Source organism: Parasteatoda tepidariorum, chromosome 12 (genome assembly GCF_982258835.1).
Source record: "Parasteatoda tepidariorum strain Cologne lab strain chromosome 12, Ptep-v5.0, whole genome shotgun sequence".
In the NCBI taxonomy this organism is placed as follows: domain Eukaryota; kingdom Metazoa; phylum Arthropoda; class Arachnida; order Araneae; family Theridiidae; genus Parasteatoda; species Parasteatoda tepidariorum.
The window spans coordinates 58201469-58218409 of record NC_141766.1 but is presented as its reverse complement, the minus strand read 5'-3'; the positions used below and the strand labels follow the sequence as shown (position 1 = coordinate 58218409).

Sequence of the window (16941 nt, the reverse complement as noted above, 5' to 3'; positions counted from 1 at the left end):
AATTCAAAGAATTAAGAATTGCGTTTTTCTGATAACTATTCTCATCGTTTATAACTGTTATTTTTTAAAAACCATAATTCAGCATATACATACACTAAGAAAAAATGCATAATATTAAATATTTCATTGTACGCATTAAATAGTTTCAAAATAACTCGTAATTTTTATTTATTTATTTTTTGTAAGCATCTTCACTGCTGCTAATGAACTTTTATTCATAATTTTTACTAGTTTTCGAAAAATAATTTATCAGACGTAAAAATGAACTGATATTTTAAATATTTAAAAAAATATATAAAAACTTATTTAAGATCGCAACTTTTCACCTAAATAAAAATTGAAGAATAATTCTCGATTAATGAACACAAAGTTCAAATACTTAAAATTAGACTAAAAGCGTTTTTTACTTATTTTTAAAAAACTGTAACTTTTTTTTAATAATTATGAATAATAATGACCCCTATAGCAGGCTATGACTAGATATTAATAAATGTAACAATTATAAAAAACTACTGCTTAATAATCGCTAACAGATGTAATTCCATATGATGAAAGGACTAACTATCCTTTATTAATTTACGCAATTTCCATTATAATTTTTTATAGGTTGTAATGTAAAAAAAAATTTTATGTTTTTGTGTTATTGTTTTTAGATTACTAATATTGCGTTTATTTTTAGGTATTTGTCTGATCCCTATCAAAGAACCCTGCTTGTTTCCTATTTGCCCAACCTTTGTTGTTGGTGCATTATCAGGTATTTAAAATCATCTAATTTGCCTGTTTTGTTTTAATTCCACCTCTTGAAAGTGGCATAATGTAAAGTGCTATAACGCAGTGCTATATTCTTTTCTGAAGCTCTAATTACTAGCAAAAATAAATGTTGATATTTTTTTAGTTATAAAAAACCGTTTAATAGTTACTAAAAAAAAATCTGTTAGACCATCGGAATAATATTTGTACGAAAATATAAAATCCAAAACAAAAAAAAGTAATTGGAATTAAAGAAATTTCAATGATGAATAACTGTTTTTCTTAGATCTAAATAACTGAAAATAAATGCAAATTTAAAAATTATTGTTTCGAAGTGAGCCGTGTTTGGAAAATTTTATCTTTATCGCAGAAAAAGCAACGATGTTGCATGCTGTATTTCATAACCATAAATTATTAAAATTCTAAATACAATATATCACTTATTTGGATCTAAATTATAAAATGGCGAAACAAAGTATATAAATATGCTTAATATAAATTCTGCGTCACTGGGTTAACGCATTTTGCACGCAAAATTATTCTATCTTATATCACTCTTTCTTACATGTCCAGGGTGTTTCATTAAGACTGCCCTTATTATATAGATATTTTTTAGAACTCTTATCGAAACTGAAAACAAAAAGTATAAACATTGGGGTCAAAATTAATATTTAACTGAACAAAAAACAATTGAAATCTTTTAAGCCAAATTATTAGACGCGCTATAATATTCCATGTAAAATCTTCATTAATAAGTTATACTGTGCTACTTTATTGTTTCTTTAAACTGAAACCGGTTTGCACTTCTTTACGTTCATGTATCAATTGATTAAATCAGGCGATAGATAATATAAATTGGGTAAATTAGACGATATATTATATAAATATAGAATATTTATTAGATCAGGTGTTATATTAGTACATTATAATAATTAGACCAAATTATTAGACTCATTGTAATGTTCTTATAATTACATGTTTTAAACGAGTTTATATGCCATACTTTTTTATTTAAACATACACGTAATGAGTTTTTATTCGTGAGATTTTTAATATACTTCCCATTTGTATTTATTTTTAATGTATTGCATTACAATTTTAACCAATTGATACACGAACGTAAGCAAGTGCAAACTGGTTTCATTTGCGTAAAAACAATAATGCTGTTTAGTATTACCTGATAATTAAGATTTTATATGGAATATTATAGTACGTCTAATAATTTGGCCACAGACTGTAGACGTTTTGCTTCAATTTCAACTTTAACTTAGTCTGTTGCTCACAATAATACTTCACCAAAATTATTTATATTTCACATTCTTTCTTTTGAAGGCTCATAGATGCGCTGAACAATATTTAATTTTTTTTCATACAATCCTGATCAGGCAAAATCTATGTAAAATAATCTATATCATATATCTCGCATGACAAATACATTTACCTTCCACCCCTACAGCATTTATCTATTTTAGCTATCGTCATAAAAATAACTGAAGAAGGATTTTTCCAATTGGGCTCAAGAAACGGCCGCATTAAACAATTATATTCCCGAGACCAGTTCAGTGTCTGTAAACAAAAATTAATTAAAATCGAAGAAGTACCAGATGTAGAAATATCGCTCCGGTCGGTTGCTACAGCTCAAAGTTTAGGTACTGGTCAGGGATTTAAAAAATGTTCGTGCGAAACCCAGTGTGTCAGCAAAATATGTTTTTGTTTTAGAAAGAATGTTCTTTGTAATTCCAAGTGTCATTTTAGTAATCCTTGCTGTAACAAATGATTTTATGGTACGTTTCCATAAATACCATTTATATGCTGCATAAATTAGATAAATTGCTTCTTTTTCATTTCAATAGTCTATCATTAGTTTATTTATGTAATACCTAGTTATTTCATTTTAGATAAATTGTTTATTTTACACTTTAACTGTCCCTCATTAGTTAATTTATAGAATACCTAGTTATTTCATAGAATAACTAGTTAAAGTGTCAAATTAATAATATATTACACACTTTAACGAACACGATCAGTTATTTCATGGAATAACTAGGTATTCTATGAAATAACTGCATTATATACTTTAACGGTAACACATAGACCACGATACGTTGTTTGTGATGTCACTCTTATAAAGTGGACAAAATGAAAACGGATTCTCTTTATGAATTACTTATCCCGTAGTGGACTGATCGTAAAGACAGCATCACTGGCTGCGGTCAGTAAGTGGATGGGTGACCACTTTGATCAACCTGCGTAGGGACCGAGAGTGTATGTTATCGGTCCACGTTAAGCTGTTCTCCTGTAAAGTGCTCGACTTCGCGAAGTATGCCTTCCAAATTCTTATATTCTTATCTTGCAAACGGTTTGTTTTGTTGAATTACCTTATTCACAATTCATTTGCCTTTCCTGATTTTTGCAACAAAATGAAATATTCATGTTAAGAACAGAAAGCTTAAAAAATCAGTTTCTGGACCATTTTTTTACTTATTATAACAGTCTTAAGGTCACAGATTTGAAAAAAGAGCACAAAAACCTGTATGGCACTTTATTCTCAACATCAATAAATATTAAGTGAATGTTCGCTCTATTGGCTATGTGGTGATTCTTTACAACCTTGTCATTAGCTTTTTCTCCTATAAAACCTACTTCAATGCATCTGTCCTGTGTAAATTGAATTATTCCTCTCTTTGCATGCAGCAATCGCAATTTTGCAATGTGTCACAAGCTATCTGGAATGTTCCTCTGTGTTTTTTAATCAGCCTGATACCTTTTAGGCCTATTGTAGCGAGCCCATTACCTTGGAATGGTAGTTAGAAAACATACCTTTCGTTGCTCTATCAGCAAGATTTATTTCAGGCAGCTTTCAATTATCCCAGAGTGGTGAAAGCTGATTGTAAATGGCCTTATTAATGGCTCTTTACAATAAACCTCAGCAAATTCAGTTCGCATATTTCTTTATAGGAATATAAACTTAAAAATATCAGGCAGATTGAAAAATACTGAAGTCTTTCACAATTAGCCCAGAGCATAGGAAAATAGCGAGGATATTTGTTAAGAGCCGCGTTTTTCTATTAAATTTCAACTTATCTATATTTTGTATCCTATAGTCCCTGGCTATATTATTAGATGCACTATAAGATTCTATGTAAAATTATAATTATCGAGTGATACTATACAGCTTTTTACTCGGATGAAACCGGTTTGCATATGATTACGCTCCTGTATCAATTGGTTAACATTGTAATGCAATACTAGAAATAAATACAAATAGGAAGTGTATAAGTATATAACAAATCTCCCGAATAAAAACCCATTATATGTATGTTTAAAAATAAAAGTATTGCTTATAAACTCGTGAAAAACTTGTAAATATTAAAAAACTACAGTGCGTTTAATAATTTTGTCTAATTATTATAATATGCTACTATAATACCTGATATAATAAATATTCTATATTTATGTAATATATCGTCTAATTTATCCTATCGTCAAATTTATATTACATATCGTCTAATTTCACCAATTGATACACGAACGTAAGCAAGTGCAAACCGGTTTCAGTCGCATAAAAACACTAAAGCTGTACAGTATCATCCGATAATTAAGATTTTAAGTAGAATCTTATAGTGCGTCTTATATTATGGCTAACGACTGTATGTACTTTATGTGTGTATAAAAATGAATGTGTTTTTAATCTTTCAGGTAGACCATGACTACTAAACAGCCAAATACTTTAGTTGATGTGAGTGAGGGTACAGGTGTAAGTAATAATTCTCCTCAGTCTCCAACTGGTAGGACTTTGCTTGAACCAATAACCCTGGATTTCGATCCTATGAGCTTCGAATTTAAAGAAGATTCCCCACTAACATCTCCTTCCGATAGTAACCGTGATATTGGTGAAACATTAAGCCCATTCCAAAATACAGAAGTTGTTGAATTTTTTGACCCATTTTGCCCTGTTAAGGAAGAAAGCCCTACAGATTATTATCCAAATGTAATGTTAGGTCAAACACCTTTAGGTGAACCTTTAACAGAGCAACAGCAATATTCTAATGGTTTTTCAAGTTATACTGTACAAGATGATCTTTTAAACCAGCCAAATCTTCCAGAAAATGAAGATGATAGACTGCAGGACAGTGTGTACAGCCATCATAGTAGAGGTGGCATTAATGACAGGATAGACGATGACGATGCATTGATTGATGTTATGGATGATAGTGTTAATAATAAACACACTGAGGACCAAGTAAGCGATAGACTGATGGGGGACCAAATAAGCGACAAACTTATGGAGGACCAAATGAGCGATAGACTTATGGAGGACCCAATGAGCGATAGACTTATGGAGGACCAAATGAGCGATAAACTTATGGAGGACCCAATGAGCGATAGACTTATGGAGGACGATTCATTTAATGATGATCTTATCGAGGATAGACTTGATGAATCTAATCTTGAGGATAGTTCTGTGAATGATAAACTTGATCTCGATGAAAAACCAGTTGAAATACTTGCTGATTTGGGTACTAACTCAGAACTGTCTGCTGCTGCCAGTTCTAAATCTGAAATAACCGATGAAAATGATTTAACAACAGAATTAGAACAAACCCAGAGTGAAGATACTTGCGTTTCCCCAATAAGTGAAAAAATTTTTGATGATAACAAGCATGACCTTAGTTCCCAGCATGAGCAATTACAAATTTCTGAGGATGATGTAAGTTTGTTATAACCTCTAACTGCTTAATTTTTGCTTTATTCTGTTACTAATTGTAGTTACTAATATTTGATTGGTTGTTAATTTTATTTGCAATAATGATTAATTCGTAGCATTTATAATTATTAATATACCCTTGTTTGTTTTAATCATTCCAATCTTATAGCTCCTTTATTTAATGTTTTATTATGATCGTGTTATTCATATTTATTATCAAAAGTTCATATTTATGTGCACTTAATATGTCAGTTATAGACCTCACGAATTTTTTTTCTCTTTAAGAGAAATTTCTTTAATTTTGTAATTAATCAAAAATTTTTAACTAATAATAATAAATGTGAAGTTAAGATCGGGGTAAGGGTGTGGTCGTGCTTTAAGCTCTCGACTATGTTCTCACCATTTGGGCGATTTGTATGGAATGTTCCATATACACCGCCCTATTTTAAATTTTTAGAATCTTTAACAAAAATGCATTCACATTAGGGGTTGCAAAGTATTATTTGAGGAGAAAACAAAAACGTTTTCAATATCTAACGAATTATTGTTGGAAAGTGGGATTAAAAGCATGAAAATCAGTTTCATTGTTGGATAAAACTTCAAAATGTTTCGAATAATCGTCTTTCACCTTCCTTTGGTTTCCTTTGGCAATTAATCAAATTTTTTTCTGTATTTTCAATCTTACTTTCTTCATTGATCATTTGTCAAATTTTGATAACGTTTTTATTTTTCTTCTCGCTTAAACTTTAGCTTGTAAGCCCTAGTGTGTGTATTTTTTTTTAATTTCATTTTTAAATGGGATTATAAAAATATATATATTAAGTGCAGTAATTATGGAACACTCTATAGATCCTCTTTGTTTACCAACAACAAAAGTTTTTATTATTCAACATAATCTTTTTTACCGACTGGTGTTCAACCAAAAAATAAGGAGTTCTCTTGTATTTTGGGTTGAGTTTAAAATTACAAATCTATGGAATTGAGTCGTAAACCCAAAAAATAGGTCAGCTGCTCAACGCCAGTTTTTAAATAAAATGTAAGCTGCGGGCAGTATTGTACCAATGATTAAATGAAATTTCTGTTGTTATACGTAAAAAAATTGAAATATATTATTAGTGCACGTTAAAACTGTTAGCTGTTGAGATAATTTTTAAAAACTTATTTCGTGGTATGATCATTTACTCTCTTGTCATTATTGCTATTTTAATAAAAATTCAGTTCTATTTAATGGAAAATTCCATTTTATGATTTTTGTTCTTTTAACTTCCTGTTTAACAAGCATTTTTGGTATTTAATTGAAAAACTTCTTTAAATATTTGAGTACTGAACTTTCTATTTTTGAAAATAGATTGATATATATATATGAAGCTTGTAATAATAGTTTATAATAAATTTAGAAATGATAAATTTATAGAGCGTTCGCCTTCCAATGAGGTGAACCTGGATTCGATCCCGGCGATGGCTGGTCGATACGAATTCCGCATCCGGCTTGCACCGACCACGATGCTGACGTGAAATATCCTCAGTGGTAGACGGATCGTGAGTTAGAGTCCCCTTGCCATCAAGCTAACCATGGGAGGTTCTCGTGGTCTTCCTCTCCATGTAACGCAAATGCGGGTTAGTTCCATCAAAAAAAGTCCTCCACGGAGGCAAATTTCGCTCAATATTTAATCCAGGAGTTCTCTTGTTTTCTGTATTGTGTTTAAAATTACAAGGCTATGGAGTTGAACATTAGTAGTCATAAACCCGAAAATTGGGTCGGCTGTTCAACGACGGTTATAAAATTTATTTCATTTATTTATTGATTTTTTTATTTTTATTTTGTAAAATAGCAAAAATTTTAATTTTGAAATAATGAAAAATTTCAATTGAGAATGAAATGATTTGTAATTAAGTTAATTATGAATTTATTAAGTAGGAATTATAAATTACTTTGATTTATTTATTAATATTTTTTTTTGTAGGATTGCAAAACTTTAATGCATGAAATAGTGAACCCTTTTAATGAACACAAAATTTCTCTTAAATGCAATGCATATTAATTCTTTGTATGCATAAATGTATAAAAATGATTGAATTACTTTCGAAAACACGAAAATTTCAAATTTTTTAAATATTAATCTGGAAATCTCAGGAAATTTGGTTTTATCTGGAGAGTGACCACACTTAAAAATATATATATCGTATATATATTTTTTTGTCGGTAATATTTCACATATATGCAGTTGCTTTTGTCTGTATATATATAATTTAGTTTTTTGCTTGTATTTAAAAAATTTTACTCTAGCGAAAAAAAAATTAAGTATTTAAAACATTTTTTTTAGTCATGAACAATTCGTGGGAAAATTAAGAAAACTATTATCTCATCAACTGTTTGCAAAGAGTTTGAGTTCACTCTTAGAGGGTCTGAGTCCAAACTATTAGTTTTTGGGAACAATTAATTCTGGAATCATGGGCAATAAGTTCTTGCCAAAATAATGAAAGCTACAATCTCACACTTAGCAACGAGTTTGGGCTCACTCTTAGAGGCAATTTCGAAACCAGTCCAGATGACAAGGGATCAAGTATTGGGAAAAATTTGCCATCATGCAGGACTTTTTGATGGAATTAACCCACATTTGCGTTACATGGAGAGAAAAACCACGAAAACCTCCCACAGTTAGCCCGACGGCAAGGGGACTACAACTCATGATCCGTTTACCACTGAGGATATTTTACGTCAACACTTTGTTCAGTGCGAGCTGGGTGCGGAATTCGTATCGAGCAGTCGTCACTGGTATTCGAACCCGGGTTACCTCATTGAGAGGCGATCGCTCCATCCCAATAGCCACCGCAACTCGTACATGCTGTTAGGTATATCTAAAAATTTATGGTTTCTGCAAAGTTTTTGGATGATAAAAGGAAAAATAATATCTAATTAGAAAATGTCCATTGCTCACCTCCCCAACAAAAAAAAAAAAAAACAATAAAATAAAATCAAAAAAACTATTTTTAACTTCAAAAAAAGAGATGAAGTGGAAAATTACTTTAAATTACTCAACCCTTTTCGATCTCTTCTAACTGGCTTACAAGAAAAAAGAAGAAGAAAAAAGAAATTAGATTAAAAAATTTTTTGAATTTTTATTAAGTCATTTTTTTCTTTTAACAATGTGTATACATTAGTTAATTAATTTATTTAAAATTCTTCAAATTCCTTGACCAATATCGTTTCTGTATTTTATAAATTAAAAAATTTGTCTGTGAAGATAAAATTGAAAGACTATTGTCAGTATAATTAATGATAAGCCTCACTATATATCAGATTGTTTAGGAAAGCGTTTTGGGGAAAAAACACCTCGATTACCATTTATTCAATAATGTTTCCGTATATTGTGCTGTTATCTAAGTAGAAATTATGGAAACTTGTAGAATGCCTACTTGGAAACAATACTAAGGAATGTTTTTCAATTTTCACCTTTTTTTATGAGCTCAAACAATGCAATAATAGGGTATTTTCAAATAGTAAAAAAGCCTATTGTTAACTCGTTCCCCAGTGGCAGAATCTTTCTGCAACAAAACTCTTTAGCACTAATATCTTTCTGCGAGGTACTTTCAATAATAACAAAGATGTATGTTACTAATTTAGAGTAAAAAAATGAAATAGTGAACCAGCATACAAAAAAAGAAAAAAATGCAATTATTTTCATTGAATATGTAATATTTTTTTATTCTAATATTATGGACGATATTCTCGCATTTTGTTGCGGAGAAAAACGCGCTAATTTTTTCATATATTGCATTTTGTAAATCGTCATCACTTTAAAAAAATAATTAAAACTCCTGAAATCCGTAGCAATAATTACCAAAAAACAGATCAACGACGAAATCATGCGACTCTTAAAAAAAGGGGTTACTCAAATGCTTGTTTCATTTCAGGATTTGATTGTTGTAATAAATAATGTCGGATTTTAAGAATTATATGGAAATCAAAAGCAATCATTGCCATAAAAAAGAAAAAAAGCGATAGAATCGCTGCCTTAAAAAGTAAATACTCGAATGCACGATTCGAATTTCCCATATCGTCTGCAATATATTAGGATAATTAAAAGCCATGTGAAAATCAATAACCGCCGAAAATACAATCGAAACACTACATGGATTTACGATACTATTGGCATAATTGAACGGAACAAAAAGTTCAAAATTTACGTGTAAATTTCTGCAGAAAAGATAACCTAATATTCTTCCCAAAATAAAAATCTTTCTGCAAGAATTCTGTAAAGTTCTGCGACTATGTCGCCATGTCTCCGCGATTCTGCCACAGGGAACTCGTTTATTGTTTAATAAAAGAGAATTGCCCTTGTTTTTAAATTTTGCAATTTTCCTCTATTTTCATTATCAAAATAGTTGTGTAATTTTTAAATCTACTAGATATTTTCAGAAGGCAAGATATTCATATTCGGAAATGTTCCGAAGAACTTACATTTTTATCTCACCGCAACCAAAGCAAAATAAACAACAACAACAAATAATCAGATCAGATTTATTATTATAAAGTCATTAAAAAAAAATAACCCTATAAAAAACGTAATTCAATTCGCAACAAGATAGCTTTCCAATATTTTTGAGTGGTATCGCGCCAAAGCTTAGAATTTACCCTTGATCCTCAATAGTCGTATTTATTACTTTCTGGATTACTCTTTTGTTTACTTTTTCCATATTTACAAACTATATGGGATAAAAGAAAATCACTTGATAACGAAAAAATATGTTTAAACTGGTCGTGTTCTTATTGCCGACACGTTAACTCCGCCAACAGCGCAAGTTGTCGGCATGTTCACATCGCCAATATAATTTTTTATTATTCGATTCGATTATTCTAATCGATTTCAATTTGATTATTCGTATTCGATTATTTTATATTGAATAGATATATACTTGCAGTGATGCAGTTGGACACATCTTCTCTAACGTCCTTTCACCTTAGAACATTGGTTGCTTTAATATTAACGAAAAACATAAATCGTGATAGTAGTTTTGAAAATATAAATTAAAGTATCAGCAATATTCGTTTAAAAATATACCGGTTTTAAGTTACCGGGATTAATTTCTTAATGCTTTAAAAATAGAAAGTAAATTTTTTTTTTCTTTATTGACTTTCTTAACTTTTTTTTATTCAACTTAGTGTAAGTAATATTTAGCACAATATGGGAAAAAGCATCTTGACGGCATAAATAGGCATGTATGTATTTCGTAATTAACTTCGGGAGCTGAGCCCCCTCCCCCACTAATATATTTAAAATAAGTAAGAAGTAAAACTATGGCAAAATGAACTATCAATGCTAGTTAATAAGAACTGTGTTTGTTTGTTAGTCCTCAGTTATAATGTTATAAAAAAATAATTTATATGCATCAAAAAAATTACTAAGAAAATTAATGAAATGAAATCTTCATTTGAATAAAATAAGTATGAAGTGAATTTATTTGAGTATATTTAAACATTTCTACACTCATTACTCTATGAACTCTCTTACTTTCCAGTTAAATAATAAAACAACAAAAGGAATTATGAATATTGAGTGGATAGGAGGGAATAAAAAATCACCTGCTTTGCAATGTGGTCAAATTAAAATTCTTGAAGCAGGTCATAATTAAGTTTTAAATTAAACCCATTGTGTACCTCTTGCCTTTCCAATCAAGTAAAATATCATAAAATATGGTAATTTATATTAATTTAAAAATAAAATTGTTTAAAAATAAGTTTAAAAAAACTTTTTTTAACTGCAATTGGCAGTTGCTTGTTTATATTCTAATATCACTTCTGATTTCAGATGAAAACGAATTTCAGTCTACTGCTTATTCTCTCAAAATTTACATATTAAATAATAATAAAAAATGATTTTGTTGAGATAGAGTATTATATTTTTAAAAAAATTGAGAGTTTCTTATAACGTTTTTAATTTTTATTGATTTAAAAATAAAATTATGTTTAAAAATAAGTTAAAAAAACTTTTTTTTAACTGCAATTGGCAGTTGCTTGTTTATATTCTAATATCATGGCTGATTTTAGAGGTTAATGAATTTTAGTCTTCTGTTTATTCTTTCAAAATTTAAATAATAATAAAAAAGAATTTTGTTAAGTTAGAGTATTATATGTTTAAATAAAATTACATTGTTTCTTATAACGTTTTTAATTTTATTATTATTTATTCATTTATTTTAGTCTTCATTTATTCTACTAGTTCTTTTGAATTTTGTACTGTTAATTGAATTTAAAACTTTCCTTGATATATAATTTCTTAGTTTTTATGTACAGTATATTCTTCAACTAAATTATATCCAATTCCTTTTATTATTATTTTTTAGCTTTCTAAAAGAGGCAGAACAAGCTCCAACTCGTCATCTCAATCTATAAAAAGTGATCGAAGTGAAAAAAGATCATCCTATAAATCATCCATAACAAACAACTATAAAGAAGAAGTTAAAACAACTTCAAATTCAATATCTTCTAAAGTTGAAAAGGAAAATCAAAAGAAAGAAATAACTACCAAAAAAGCAACTGTCAAGACTGAAACAAATGGTTATTCATCTCATAATGGAATAGATACTGTCAGTCTAAAAGTAAGTATATTTTTAACTATTTTAATAAACTTTTTCATAGTTATTTATTTACAGGGTATCTGCGCACCTGGAAAGTCATGAGAAATCATAGAAAGTCATGAATTATTTCAGTGTTGAACAAAATTTGTCATGATTTTAACTATTTAAAAAAAAAAAAATTCATGGAAAGTCATGGATTTAGGTTGCCAAAAAATCTAATTTTTAAAACGGAATTTCCCCTTTCCCCCTCCAATTTCTTGGTGTTCAGAATATCTGAATTTGTAACAAAATCCCCACTCACAGTCATATTCTATTAAAATATAAAATATTTTATCTTGTTCTTTAAAAATTATGGTGTTCTTTCAAAAATTGAAAGAAAAAACATCATTTCTAGAGCGAATTATCTTTTAAACTTCTGTGATTTCAGAATTTTTATTATTATTTTTATTTTATCAATTCTAGCTGCAGTAAGCCGTCATAGGCGATTTTTTTTTAATTCCAAAATGAGAACAGAATGATCATGAATATTTCTTTTCCTTCTGATGAACAAGAAAAGTATCTTTAGAATATAATTCTGAAGAAAAAATTATTTGCTTTTGTATTTTTTTCAGATATTTTATTGCTTCAACTCTTTCTTTACACTGTTTTTTAAATTTAAAATCTATTAATATGAAGATGCAGAGTATAACAGTTTTGGTTATACCTATCATTTCAATTAATGGTATTATCATGCTTTTTTAAATTTATTGTTGTGTTTTTGTTCGAGAAAATAGTAACTTCGTTAAGTCATGAAAAATTCTTGGAATTAGTCATGAATTTGAAAATCTAAAATGTAGCAGACACCCTGCATTTAACATTCCTCCTGAATTCTTGTGGTGAAAGCATATTTTGCTCTTAAAGTATATGATTGCTACAGATACCTAAAACAATATTTAGTAAAAAATAAAATAAAATGTGGAGGAGGAAATTCTTTGTATAATTTATTCAAAAGTTTATACAATTAGTGTAAGCAACGAAATTGATTCCCGCCTTAAAAAACTGCCTCTTAATGTGCTAAAAAATTGTCAAAAAATGTACTTGAGTCTAAACTATTCTCTTTTTGACAGTTATCACTTCCTTTTGTTCCCAACTTCTTTCATTTTAATACTTTAGTTTTCAATGGTAAAACACAGCTGCAGTTTAACACAAATTTCTTTGTGTACAAACAAAAATTATTTATTTTTAACATTGCTTCATGTGTTATAAATTTACTTAAAAACAATGACCAGCATTGTTGAGAATACCTAGCAAGTTAAGTTCGTTCTTTTCTTTTTCTCTTCATTTATCTCTGTTAAATCTAGTCAACCGAGTTTTTTTGACTTATGGTTTTTAAAAATTTCAAAATAAGTTTTAAGTTTCATTGTTTTTAGGAATTTTTGTTCTATTGTCTAATAACAAACTGTGCCATTACTATACTTCATTCAGATAGTTTTTATGTACTTGTAAAATATTATAGCAAGAATGTTTTTTTTTCTAAATATATACTAATTTGTTTACAAAATTTTTAGCCTAAATATTGGGAATTCTGACAAAAGATTCTTTTGAAACCCTTTGAGAAGTTTTTTATATTTTAGATATGTCACCAACTTAAATTAGAATTAATAGGAATGCTATTTTTAAAAGTTTTTACTGAAAAAAATTTTAATGGCCATAGTTTAATAAGAAACAAATATGAAATAAATTAATTCTACAACAGCCTTTGTTGTTGTATTGCCTCCTGATTGGACAGCAACCTATTAATTTAAGTGTTTTAAGTTCTTCCTCTTCTGGCTTCATCTCATTGACTGTCAAATTCTGTTGTGAGCCCCATAAAAATTATTGATTAGGATTAAACCTTTAAAAAATTTATTAAATCATTTTGATACAGATTCTAATTTAAAAACTTAAAATTTATTTTCCTTATTCTTTTTTATTCTAATTTTATTTAATTCCTTATAAATTTTTCTACATGTTACTTTTTTCGTTAAATGCTTCGTGTATAAAAATTTCCTATTCAGTAGTGTATATATGTCATCATTACTAAGCCTTTATCTTTAATTCTCTATACCGTATGTAGATGTAATTATGCTTGTAATGCAAATAAATGATTGTATATATAATGAACTTCATATTTTCTTACTTATAGAATAGCAAGAATGCTGAACTTACTAAGGAAGAAAAACCTTTTGACGGTCTTGCTTCCGTAACTGATTTGGTAAATACATCTTCCAGATTTTAAAGATATATAAATGATTTTTCATTTCATTTTGTTATCTATTTTAAATTTTTCTTTTATCAATAAGTGACTATCATTGTAACATTCAAATGCTATTTTAGGTACATTGTTTTATAGTGTTGTTGTGTATTCAAGTTCTTCAAAATTTGAATGATTTAATTTGTAATTAAAAATTCTTAAAAAACATTTATAATTTAAGTGAAAGTAGCTACCTGTCTGCCTCATATTTTGAGTTACTTCTAAACATACATAACAAGCGAGTACTCTAAGTTACACAAAACAAGCTTGTTCTGTAATTAAGCATATTATTATTGAAAGAATTATTACTTCTATAGGAAATATGAAACCCCATGATTTACTTGTGAATTTGTTGTTCTCTTATAGAAAAAATTCATTGTATTCCAATTTCTGTTGGGCATTTTTTTTCTCTAATTGGATTTATCACCTATTTCAGTTTTTATGTATTGCTTAAAACAGGTGTGTTTTTATTTTTCTTTAGAAATTTCTGAATATTTTATATTGAAACATTGGATTAATAATTTACTGCATTTAGTGATACACATGTACCAATGGAAGTATTATTAATTATTATTATTATTTTTTTTTTTTTTTTGCAATTCTATTTCAAGTTACTTTTAAACATACAAAATAATCTAATATTCTTAGCTACACAGAACATACTTGTTTTGTAACTAAGCGTATTGGTGAAAGATTTATAATTTATATAAGAAATAGATATATAATTCTTTGTGAGTTTGTTGTTCTCTTACAGAACAAAATCATTGCATTCCAATTTCAGTAAAACAACTTTTCTTAAAAATTTCTTTTCTATCTCAATTTTTATGTATTATTTAAAACAATTGTTTTTCATTTTCATTAGAAATTCTACATAATTTCTGAGTATTTTATATAGAAACATTGGCTTTATAATACATAGATGCCAGTGGATATGTTAAATTCTTTTGATCCCTTTTGCAATGGAAATACTTCTTATTTAACTAAGCTGTTTTAATAAACATCTAAAGAAGTTCTCAAGACATAAAAAACTTAACATAATACTGTAAATATTATAGTTTATGTATGAAAGTTATTTCTTCTTAAATATTTGTACTAACTGCACTGTGCATGTTAAGCATGAATTTGTGTTTGTAATTTGCATGCAGATGTCAGCATACGTCTCTTTAACTGCTCAAGAAAATCAGCCATCTAAAGAAATAATCTCTACTGGCATTGATATAAAATCTTTGGTGAGTTATTCATATTATCTGCAGTTTAGTTTGTTATTCATAATATCTTGTTAATCTGTCAGTTTTTTTTAATAAAACTAATTTTTTTTGAAGCATAAACATTAAAAACATAAATTTGTTGTAAAATACAGCTAATTTGGGTGTTTTTAATATTTTTTATTTTGACTTGGTATTTTAAAATAAGTTTTTAAAGTCATGTTTTACTTTAAAAATTACTCCAAATCATTAATTTTTCATTTATTGCAGTAAAGCAATAAAATGAAAGCTAAATGAATTCAGTTTATGAATTAAAATTTAGTTTTTTATTGAATTACAAAAATTGGTAAATGACAAAGAGCACTTTATGAATCTTGTCACTTGATAAAGAGCAGACTCAAAAACTTTAATAGAAAAAAAAATTCTTTTAGCTATAATTCTTATTGGGTTTTAAAAACAGTTGAAATAGTTTTCTTTCTTTTGTCATTGCTTGGGATTATTATTTATTATCATTATTTGGCACAGTGTTGCTCCCAAAGAGTGTTCTTAAGGAAGGAAAATTTGTTTTGAAAAAAATTAGGAATGTGGAACACTAGAAATTTAATGCATAAAGTATTCAAAGTGACCAAATGTTATAATTATAAAGAAAATGCTAATTTTACAAACCATTATGTAACATAAAAAAAGATTTAGTATGTCTATATCTATGATTCACACTTAAATATGGACAACGAAAGATTGTTTTAGTTAAATTTGCCAATAAAATCTCAAATTAGCTTTTTGATATTTTTAAAAATTATTAAATAAATGTTTTCTGAAAAAAATTAATTCTGTTAAGTAAAAAAAATTTTTCTATGAGGGAATGTAATTCTGCAAAAATTATTCTCCCTGATACTCTGTATACTCTCAAAATTGTATGTAGACCGTTTTGTCCTTAAATTTGGTTTAAAAACATTAAAAATCATTCTAAACAATCACATTATTTTCTTTTAAACATCTCATCACAATAGCACTCTTAGTTCTCTACATCTAAAAAATATTTTTTCATAGTCTGGAAGTTTCAAAGGATTCCTTAACTAGTCCTGATTATCTTGTCCTTATCTAGTAATACTTTTTGAAAAAAAATTATTTTTTTTATATTCTTAAATATTTTCTTAACCAGCAAAGGTTTTTTGTTCTTTCATGTAGAATTAAATAAAATTTTTTTAAAACTTCATTGAAATTCTGTGAAAGATGAGGATGCTTTTATAAATTTTACATTTACTCTATTGGTAAACAGATTTTAATGAAAATAGTACTCATTGTGAGAAATTCTATTGGTTTTTTTAAAATATAAAGCATAGAAACAACAGGAAATATTTTTTTTGAAAAAATAGAAAGAATAGCACTTACTTCAAGTATGCATGTGTTTCACTGCTGTGAGCTTC

At 27.9% G+C, this 16941-nt stretch overlaps 1 protein-coding gene across 15 annotated transcripts in view; it reads left to right on the top strand.

Moving 5' to 3' along the window:
• LOC107453494 (uncharacterized) overlaps positions 1-16941 on the top strand; it is a 115143-nt gene that overhangs the window by 46332 nt on the left and 51870 nt on the right. For 12 of the 15 annotated variants that reach the window (XM_043047110.3, XM_071188439.2, XM_071188440.2 and 9 more), the window contains exons 2-6: positions 680-754; positions 4450-5461; positions 11804-12058; positions 14202-14270; positions 15455-15538. In XM_043047110.3, the coding sequence (XP_042903044.1) occupies positions 4457-5461; positions 11804-12058; positions 14202-14270; positions 15455-15538 (1413 nt within the window). In that variant the 5' untranslated portion in view covers positions 680-754; positions 4450-4456. The remainder of the gene's footprint in view (positions 1-679; positions 755-4449; positions 5462-11803; positions 12059-14201; positions 14271-15454; positions 15539-16941) is intronic. The other 3 variants (XM_071188441.2, XM_043047111.3, XM_071188443.2) reach the window with 1 other exon arrangement.